Source organism: Leptodactylus fuscus, chromosome 2 (assembly GCF_031893055.1).
Source record: "Leptodactylus fuscus isolate aLepFus1 chromosome 2, aLepFus1.hap2, whole genome shotgun sequence".
Taxonomy (NCBI): domain Eukaryota; kingdom Metazoa; phylum Chordata; class Amphibia; order Anura; family Leptodactylidae; genus Leptodactylus; species Leptodactylus fuscus.
In genome coordinates this window covers 9,859,439-9,871,583 of record NC_134266.1, presented here as the reverse complement: position 1 = coordinate 9,871,583, position 12,145 = coordinate 9,859,439, and the positions used below count along the sequence as shown (strand labels likewise).

The window sequence follows — 12,145 nt, the reverse complement described above, 5'->3', positions numbered from 1 at the left end:
CTCATTATTCTGCAGTCACATCCAGAGCTGCGCTCATTACTCTGCAGTCACATCCAGAGCTGCGCTCATTACTCTGCAGTCACATCCAGAGCTGCGCTCATTACTCTGCAGTCACATCCAGAGCTGCGCTCATTACTCTGCAGTCACATCCAGAGCTGCGCTCATTACTCTCCCGTCACATCCTGTCATACTCCAGTTACACCCAAAGCAGCATTTATGTGTCTTCCTACTAAAATGTCTACTCACTGACTGGACTGAACCCCAAAATGCCGTCGGGGCCTGAACTTCAGAATATCTGAGACATAGCGCGTGTGGCCCGGTACTGCGGAGGAGACTCACATTATAAAGGGACTTTATTGTCAGCACAGCCGGGATCAGCCCTCCAGCTGGTGGCGCTATTTACACAAGTATAAATATATACTCTGACACCCCGCTGTCTGCACAGCACAGTCCATCGTCTCTGGGGGTTGTCAGGTTATGGGAGGAGCTTGCAGCATTATTGTCCATCACTGGCCGGGATCCAGTCCAGGAATATGTGCAGAGAAGCAGCGGAGGAGCCGAGAGACCCGCCCACGAGGATCAAGAGAGAAGTAGGCGGGGCCAGGCTGAGAGGTCAAAGGCCTGAGAAGGAGGAGTGTGAGGGGAAGATGGGTCCATTCTCCTGCACAAGAAGACAACAATAGACAATGAGCCGTCCATCAAGTCCCCAACCTGAAAACCCATCCAGATCTACAACTGACCAGTGTGAACAGTCCTCAATGTGCAGCGCAAGTCTCCTGTCCAGACTGAAACACTGTAACAAACCCTCAGCAAATGAATGAAAATCAAGTGTGTGACCTGCACCTGAAGAAGATCGGCCCCTCGACCACCAGAGGTGGGACAGAAGAGAACGAGTTCCCCTTTAAGGATAACCGTCCGCCAATCCTCAGTGTCGGGCCCTGGAGCGGTCACACTGATTTTGGGCCGGCTGCATACATGTGATATACTGCACTGCAGACATATACTCTGTATTACGCCCTCGTATAGAGAGGGATGGGGGGGGGGGGGGAGGTCGCTGGAGCGGCAGGATACGATTATCCCTGCGGTGAGCAGAGCGCGAGTTCCTGGCATCTATCACTAAATCTCAGCAGAGTTGGACTCTGTGAACCCTCATCTGGGCCACAGACTGCTCCCCGCACCCCAGACCCCCCCTGGAGGAGAGACATCAAAGAACATGGGGGAGGAGGGCTCCTTTAACCCTGCGTGTGCCTCCCCTGTTGGCGGCGTTGCTCCATTCTGCACATACTTCATATTACATGTGGTTCTTATCAAGTCGCGCTGACATTTAACCACTTCTGGTGTTAACGTCTCACAGACGAGAGGCCAAGGAGATAAATTGTGCTGGAATACCCCAAAAACATGGCCGCCTGCATCCTGGTCAGTAGATACTGCGCCCCCCACCTATCCCCCGTATCAGTAACATGTCCCATGTCCCTCATCTTACCCGAGCATCATAGTCCAGCACAAACGGGGGGATTTCTATCTGGTCTGGGGAGATGGCGGTGAAGAGCTGGTGCAGGCTGTCAACATGGTGGACCTTGTCCTTTAATCCAGAAACGGTAAAAGTTGTGAAGAACCAGGTGGACACCTAGAGATGAAATATAAGAGGAGGATCCAGTGAAACATCAGAAAATGGGGCTGTGGGGCGCACGCTTCTATAACGCTGTATGTCCAGGACCCAGTCTTAGCTCCCCCATAGCCCTATCCCCTCAATGGATGCCATCTCCGTTCCTGCGCACCCTTTCCTTCCTGACATCACTCAGGTCTTGTTTTCCTTATATACTTCTTCATCTCAGACAACAGAACTTGTCTCGGCTCCCTCAGACCCCAATCGCTTCCTGTTACTTTCATGCAGTGGATCTTCTCTTGGCTTTCGGGCTGTCCTGCCATCTTCCACAAGTGTCAGGGTTGTGAGGGAATGAAGACACTTCCTCTTCCCTTTATACAGTAAACCTGTTTTGTTTCTTTTACACAACTGATCTCATCTTAGCTCCCTCACAACCCCGTCACCTTCTTCCTTTTATACAGTGGACCTTGTCTTAGCTCCCTCACAACCCCAGCACCTTCTTCGTTTTACACAACTGATCTCATCTTAGCTCCCTCACAACCCTGTTACCTTCTGTTCCGATTATACAATGAACCTCATCTTTGCTCCCTCACATCTCTATTTCTTCCAAATCCTTCCATACATAGACTGTGCTCCGCTTTAACACTTGTAACCATCCGTTTTCTTGTACAACACTGAACCCCTATTAGACTGGACCCCAAGGTTTATTCCATGATCACCAAGAACTAGAAGTAAACGCCAAGACCTCTTGGATGAGGAACCTTCAGAACCATCTCAGTGTCCAATGTTCACTACAGTATAAGCCGAGGTCACAAACTGTCTCCATAGAAATTTGCAAACATGGCAGAAAGTTACAGATCCATTCTCTCCCCTGATAATCTGTGGTGGACATTGCTGATGTTTACAAACTCTACGAGAACACCGCAGCCACCTCTATACACCCCAGTACACACCGCAGCCACCTCTATATACCCCAGGACACACCGCAGCCACCTCTATACACCCCAGGACACACCGCAGCCACCTCTATATACCCCAGGACACACCGCAGACACCTCTATACACCCCAGGACACACCGCGGCCACCTCTATACACCCCAGGACACACCGCAGCCACCTCTATACACCCCAGGACACACCGCAGCCACCTCTATACACCCCAGGACACACCGCGGCCACCTCTATACACCCCAGGACACACCGCAGCCACCTCTATACACCCCAGGACACACCGCGGCCACCTCTATACACCCCAGGACACACCGCGGCCACCTCTATACACCCCAGGACACACCGCGGCCACCTCTATACACCCCAGGACACACCGCAGCCACCTCTATACACCCCAGGACACACCGCAGCCACCTCTATACACCCCAGGACACACCGCAGCCACCTCTATACACCCCAGGACACACCGCAGCCACCTCTATACACCCCAGGACACACCGCAGCCACCTCTATACACCCCAGGACACACCGCAGCCACCTCTATACACCCCAGGACACACCGCAGCCACCTCTATACACCCCAGGACACACCGCAGACACCTCTATACACCCCAGGACACACCGCAGCCACCTCTATACACCCCAGGACACACCGCAGACACCTCTATACACCCCAGGACACACCGCAGCCACCTCTATACACCCCAGGACACACCGCGGCCACCTCTATACACCCCAGGACACACCTCAGACACCTCTATACACCCCAGGACACACCGCAGCCACCTCTATACACCCCAGGACACACCGCGGCCACCTCTATACACCCCAGGACACGCCGCAGCCACCTCTAGACACCCCAGGACACACCGCGGCCACCTCTATATACCCCAGGACACACCGCGGCCACCTCTATATACCCCAGGACACGCCGCAGCCACCTCTATACACCCCAGGACACACCGCGGCCACCTCTATACACCCCAGGACACACCGCGGCCACCTCTATACACCCCAGGACACACCGCAGACACCTCTATACACCCCAGGACACACCGCAGACACCTCTATACACCCCAGGACACACCGCAGCCACCTCTATACACCCCAGGACACACCGCGGCCACCTCTATACACCCCAGGACACACCGCAGCCACCTCTATACACCCCAGGACACGCCGCAGACACCTCTATACACCCCAGGACACGCCGCAGCCACCTCTATACACCCCAGGACACACCGCAGACACCTCTATACACCCCAGGACACACCGCAGACACCTCTATACACCCCAGGACACACCGCAGCCACCTCTATACACCCCAGGACACGCCGCAGACACCTCTATACACCCCAGGACACGCCGCAGCCACCTCTATACACCCCAGGACACACCGCAGACACCTCTATACACCCCAGGACACACCGCGGCCACCTCTATACACCCCAGGACACACCGCAGCCACCTCTATACACCCCAGGACACGCCGCAGACACCTCTATACACCCCAGGACACGCCGCAGCCACCTCTATACACCCCAGGACACACCGCAGACACCTCTATACACCCCAGGACACACCGCAGACACCTCTATACACCCCAGGACACACCGCAGACACCTCTATACACCCCAGGACACACCTCTATACACCCCAGGACACACCTCTATACACCCCAGGACACACCGCGGCCACCTCTATACACCCCAGGACACACCTCTATACACCCCAGGACACACCGCAGCCACCTCTATACACCCCAGGACACACGGCAGCCACCTCTATACACCCCAGGACACACCGCAGCCACCTCTATACACCCCAGGACACACCGCAGCCACCTCTATACACCCCAGGACACACCGCAGCCACCTCTATATACCCCAGGACACACGGCAGCCACCTCTATACACCCCAGGACACACCGCAGCCACCTCTATACACCCCAGGACACACCGCAGCCACCTCTATACACCCCAGGACACACCGCAGCCACCTCTATACACCCCAGGACACACCGCAGCCACCTCTATACACCCCAGGACACACCGCAGCCACCTCTATACACCCCAGGACACACCGCAGCCACCTCTATACACCCCAGGACACACCGCAGCCACCTCTATACACCCCAGGACACACCGCAGCCACCTCTATACACCCCAGGACACACCGCAGCCACCTCTATACACCCCAGGACACACCGCAGCCACCTCTATACACCCCAGGACACACCGCAGCCACCTCTATACACCCCAGGACACACCGCGGCCACCTCTATACACCCCAGGACACACCGCAGCCACCTCTATACACCTCAGGACACACCGCGGCCACCTCTATACACCCCAGGACACACCGCAGCCACCTCTATACACCCCAGGACACACCGCAGACACCTCTATACACCCCAGGACACACGGCAGCCACCTCTATACACCCCAGGACACACCTCAGACACCTCTATACACCCCAGGACACACCGCAGCCACCTCTATACACCCCAGGACACACCGCAGCCACCTCTATACACCCCAGGACACACCGCGGCCACCTCTATACACCCCAGGACACGCCGCAGCCACCTCTATACACCCCAGGACACACCGCGGCCACCTCTATATACCCCAGGACACACCGCGGCCACCTCTATATACCCCAGGACACGCCGCAGCCACCTCTATACACCCCAGGACACACCGCGGCCACCTCTATACACCCCAGGACACACCGCAGCCACCTCTATACACCCCAGGACACACCGCGGCCACCTCTATACACCCCAGGACACACCGCAGCCACCTCTATACACCCCAGGACACGCCGCAGACACCTCTATACACCCCAGGACACGCCGCAGCCACCTCTATACACCCCAGGACACACCGCAGACACCTCTATACACCCCAGGACACACCGCAGACACCTCTATACACCCCAGGACACACCGCAGACACCTCTATACACCCCAGGACACACCTCTATACACCCCAGGACACACCTCTATACACCCCAGGACACACCGCGGCCACCTCTATACACCCCAGGACACACCTCTATACACCCCAGGACACACCGCAGCCACCTCTATACACCCCAGGACACACGGCAGCCACCTCTATACACCCCAGGACACACCGCAGCCACCTCTATACACCCCAGGACACACCGCAGCCACCTCTATATACCCCAGGACACACGGCAGCCACCTCTATACACCCCAGGACACACCGCAGCCACCTCTATACACCCCAGGACACACCGCAGCCACCTCTATACACCCCAGGACACACCGCAGCCACCTCTATACACCCCAGGACACACCGCAGCCACCTCTATACACCCCAGGACACACCGCAGCCACCTCTATACACCCCAGGACACACCGCGGCCACCTCTATACACCCCAGGACACACCGCAGCCACCTCTATACACCTCAGGACACACCGCAGCCACCTCTATACACCCCAGGACACACCGCAGCCACCTCTATACACCCCAGGACACACCGCAGCCACCTCTATACACCCCAGGACACACCGCGGCCACCTCTATACACCCCAGGACACACCGCAGCCACCTCTATACACCCCAGGACACACCGCAGCCACCTCTATACACCCCAGGACACACCGCGGCCACCTCTATACACCCCAGGACACACCGCGGCCACCTCTATATACCCCAGGACACACCGCAGACACCTCTATACACCCCAGGACACACCGCAGTCACCTCTATACACCCCAGGACACACCGCGGCCACCTCTATACACCCCAGGACACACCGCAGCCACCTCTATACACCCCAGGACACACCGCGGCCACCTCTATACACCCCAGGACACACCGCAGCCACCTCTATACACCCCAGGACACGCCGCAGACACCTCTATACACCCCAGGACACGCCGCAGCCACCTCTATACACCCCAGGACACACGGCAGCCACCTCTATACACCCCAGGACACACCGCAGCCACCTCTATACACCCCAGGACACACCGCAGCCACCTCTATACACCCCAGGACACACCGCAGCCACCTCTATACACCCCAGGACACACCGCGGCCACCTCTATACACCCCAGGACACACCGCAGACACCTCTATACACCCCAGGACACACCGCGGCCACCTCTATACACCCCAGGACACACCGCAGACACCTCTATACACCCCAGGACACACCGCGGCCACCTCTATACACCCCAGGACACGCCGCAGACACCTCTATACACCCCAGGACACACGGCAGCCACCTCTATACACCCCAGGACACACCGCAGCCACCTCTATACACCCCAGGACACACGGCAGCCACCTCTATACACCCCAGGACACACCGCGGCCACCTCTATACACCCCAGGACACACCGCGGCCACCTCTATACACTCCAGGACACACCGCGGCCACCTCTATACACCCCAGGACACACCGCAGCCACCTCTATACACCCCAGGACACACCGCAGCCACCTCTATACACCCCAGGACACACCGCAGCCACCTCTATACACCCCAGGACACGCCGCAGCCACCTCTATACACCCCAGGACACACCGCAGACACCTCTATACACCCCAGGACACGCCGCAGCCACCTCTATACACCCCAGGACACACCGCAGACACCTCTATACACCCCAGGACACACCTCTATACACCCCAGGACACACCTCTATACACCCCAGGACACACCGCAGCCACCTCTATACACCCCAGGACACACCGCAGCCACCTCTATACACCCCAGGACACACCGCAGACACCTCTATACACCCCAGGACACGCCGCAGACACCTCTATACACCCCAGGACACGCCGCAGCCACCTCTATACACCCCAGGACACTCCGCAGCCACCTCTATACACCCCAGGACACACCGCGGCCACCTCTATACACCCCAGGACACACGGCAGCCACCTCTATACACCCCAGGACACACGGCAGCCACCTCTATACACCCCAGGACACACCGCAGCCACCTCTATACACCCCAGGACACACCGCGGCCACCTCTATACACCCCAGGACACACCGCAGACACCTCTATACACCCCAGGACACACCGCGGCCACCTCTATACACCCCAGGACACACCGCAGCCACCTCTATACACCCCAGGACACACCGCGGCCACCTCTATACACCCCAGGACACACCGCAGCCACCTCTATACACCCCAGGACACACCGCAGCCACCTCTATACACCCCAGGACACACCGCAGCCACCTCTATACACCCCAGGACACACCGCAGCCACCTCTATACACCCCAGGACACACCGCAGCCACCTCTATACACCCCAGGACACACCGCAGCCACCTCTATATACCCCAGGACACACCGCAGCCACCTCTATACACCCCAGGACACACCGCAGCCACCTCTATACACCCCAGGACACACCGCAGCCACCTCTATACACCCCAGGACACACCGCAGCCACCTCTATACACCCCAGGACACACCGCAGCCACCTCTATACACCCCAGGACACACCGCAGACACCTCTATACACCCCAGGACACACCGCAGCCACCTCTATACACCCCAGGACACACCGCGGCCACCTCTATACACCCCAGGACACATCGCAGACACCTCTATACACCCCAGGACACATCGCAGACACCTCTATACACCCCAGGACACACCGCGGCCACCTCTATACACCCCAGGACACATCGCAGACACCTCTATACACCCCAGGACACACCGCAGACACCTCTATACACCCCAGGACACACCGCAGACACCTCTATACACCCCAGGACACATCGCAGACACCTCTATACACCCCAGGACACGCCGCAGACACCTCTATACACCCCAGGACACGCCGCAGACACCTCTATACACCCCAGGACACGCCGCAGACACCTCTATACACCCCAGGACACGCCGCAGACACCTCTATACACCCCAGGACACGCCGCAGCCACCTCTATACACCCCAGGACACGCCGCAGACACCTCTATACACCCCAGGACACACGGCAGCCACCTCTATACACCCCAGGACACACCGCGGCCACCTCTATACACCCCAGGACACACCGCAGCCACCTCTATACACCCCAGGACACACCGCAGACACCTCTATACACCCCAGGACACACCGCAGACACCTCTATACACCCCAGGACACACCGCAGACACCTCTATACACCCCAGGACACATCGCAGCCACCTCTATACACCCCAGGACACACCGCGGCCACCTCTATACACCCCAGGACACACCGCAGCCACCTCTATACACCCCAGGACACACCGCAGCCACCTCTATACACCCCAGGACACACCGCGGCCACCTCTATACACCCCAGGACACACCGCAGCCACCTCTATACACCCCAGGACACACCGCGGCCACCTCTATACACCCCAGGACACACCGCAGCCACCTCTATACACCCCAGGACACACCGCAGCCACCTCTATACACCCCAGGACACACCGCAGACACCTCTATACACCCCAGGACACACCGCAGACACCTCTATACACCCCAGGACACACCGCAGCCACCTCTATACACCCCAGGACACACCGCAGACACCTCTATACACCCCAGGACACACCGCGGCCACCTCTATACACCCCAGGACACACCGCGGCCACCTCTATACACCCCAAGACACACCGCAGACACCTCTATACACCCCAGGACACATCGCAGCCACCTCTATACATCCCAGGACACACCGCAGACACCTCTATACACCCCAGGACACGCCGCAGACACCTCTATACACCCCAGGACACACCGCAGACACCTCTATACACCCCAGGACACACCTCTATACACCCCAGGACACACCGCGGCCACCTCTATACACCCCAGGACACACCGCAGCCACCTCTATACACCCCAGGACACATCGCAGACACCTCTATACACCCCAGGACACACCGCAGACACCTCTATACACCCCAGGACACACCGCAGACACCTCTATACACCCCAGGACACACCGCAGACACCTCTATACACCCCAGGACACACCGCAGACACCTCTATACACCCCAGGACACACCGCGGACACCTCTATACACCCCAGGACACACCGCAGCCACCTCTATACACCCCAGGACACACCGCAGCCACCTCTATACACCCCAGGACACACGGCAGCCACCTCTATACACCCCAGGACACACCGCAGCCACCTCTATACACCCCAGGACACACCGCGGCCACCTCTATACACCCCAGGACACACCGCAGACACCTCTATACACCCCAGGACACACCGCGGCCACCTCTATACACCCCAGGACACACCGCAGACACCTCTATACACCCCAGGACACACCGCGGCCACCTCTATACACCCCAGGACACGCCGCAGACACCTCTATACACCCCAGGACACACGGCAGCCACCTCTATACACCCCAGGACACACCGCAGCCACCTCTATACACCCCAGGACACACGGCAGCCACCTCTATACACCCCAGGACACACCGCGGCCACCTCTATACACCCCAGGACACACCGCGGCCACCTCTATACACTCCAGGACACACCGCGGCCACCTCTATACACCCCAGGACACACCGCAGCCACCTCTATACACCCCAGGACACACCGCAGCCACCTCTATACACCCCAGGACACACCGCAGCCACCTCTATACACCCCAGGACACGCCGCAGCCACCTCTATACACCCCAGGACACACCGCAGACACCTCTATACACCCCAGGACACGCCGCAGCCACCTCTATACACCCCAGGACACACCGCAGACACCTCTATACACCCCAGGACACACCTCTATACACCCCAGGACACACCTCTATACACCCCAGGACACACCGCAGCCACCTCTATACACCCCAGGACACACCGCAGCCACCTCTATACACCCCAGGACACACCGCAGACACCTCTATACACCCCAGGACACGCCGCAGACACCTCTATACACCCCAGGACACGCCGCAGCCACCTCTATACACCCCAGGACACTCCGCAGCCACCTCTATACACCCCAGGACACACCGCGGCCACCTCTATACACCCCAGGACACACGGCAGCCACCTCTATACACCCCAGGACACACGGCAGCCACCTCTATACACCCCAGGACACACCGCAGCCACCTCTATACACCCCAGGACACACCGCGGCCACCTCTATACACCCCAGGACACACCGCAGACACCTCTATACACCCCAGGACACACCGCGGCCACCTCTATACACCCCAGGACACACCGCAGCCACCTCTATACACCCCAGGACACACCGCGGCCACCTCTATACACCCCAGGACACACCGCAGCCACCTCTATACACCCCAGGACACACCGCAGCCACCTCTATACACCCCAGGACACACCGCAGCCACCTCTATACACCCCAGGACACACCGCAGCCACCTCTATACACCCCAGGACACACCGCAGCCACCTCTATACACCCCAGGACACACCGCAGCCACCTCTATATACCCCAGGACACACCGCAGCCACCTCTATACACCCCAGGACACACCGCAGCCACCTCTATACACCCCAGGACACACCGCAGCCACCTCTATACACCCCAGGACACACCGCAGCCACCTCTATACACCCCAGGACACACCGCAGCCACCTCTATACACCCCAGGACACACCGCAGACACCTCTATACACCCCAGGACACACCGCAGCCACCTCTATACACCCCAGGACACACCGCGGCCACCTCTATACACCCCAGGACACATCGCAGACACCTCTATACACCCCAGGACACATCGCAGACACCTCTATACACCCCAGGACACACCGCGGCCACCTCTATACACCCCAGGACACATCGCAGACACCTCTATACACCCCAGGACACACCGCAGACACCTCTATACACCCCAGGACACACCGCAGACACCTCTATACACCCCAGGACACATCGCAGACACCTCTATACACCCCAGGACACGCCGCAGACACCTCTATACACCCCAGGACACGCCGCAGACACCTCTATACACCCCAGGACACGCCGCAGACACCTCTATACACCCCAGGACACGCCGCAGACACCTCTATACACCCCAGGACACGCCGCAGCCACCTCTATACACCCCAGGACACGCCGCAGACACCTCTATACACCCCAGGACACACGGCAGCCACCTCTATACACCCCAGGACACACCGCGGCCACCTCTATACACCCCAGGACACACCGCAGCCACCTCTATACACCCCAGGACACACCGCAGACACCTCTATACACCCCAGGACACACCGCAGACACCTCTATACACCCCAGGACACACCGCAGACACCTCTATACACCCCAGGACACATCGCAGCCACCTCTATACACCCCAGGACACACCGCGGCCACCTCTATACACCCCAGGACACACCGCAGCCACCTCTATACACCCCAGGACACACCGCAGCCACCTCTATACACCCCAGGACACACCGCGGCCACCTCTATACACCCCAGGACACACCGCAGCCACCTCTATACACCCCAGGACACACCGCGGCCACCTCTATACACCCCAGGACACACCGCAGCCACCTCTATACACCCCAGGACACACCGCAGCCACCTCT

The 12,145-nt window shown here is 58.8% G+C and overlaps 1 protein-coding gene across 1 annotated transcript in view; it reads right to left on the bottom strand.

Moving 5' to 3' along the window:
• Positions 1 to 341: 341 nt before the first annotated feature.
• Positions 342 to 12,145, bottom strand: part of GDAP2 (ganglioside induced differentiation associated protein 2) — a 30,348-nt gene continuing 18,544 nt past the window's right edge. The window contains exons 13-14 of the mRNA XM_075263363.1: positions 1,484 to 1,627; positions 342 to 661 (exon numbers count right to left, since the gene is read on the bottom strand). Of these exons, the coding sequence (XP_075119464.1) occupies positions 614 to 661; positions 1,484 to 1,627 (192 nt within the window). The 3' untranslated portion in view covers positions 342 to 613. The remainder of the gene's footprint in view (positions 662 to 1,483; positions 1,628 to 12,145) is intronic.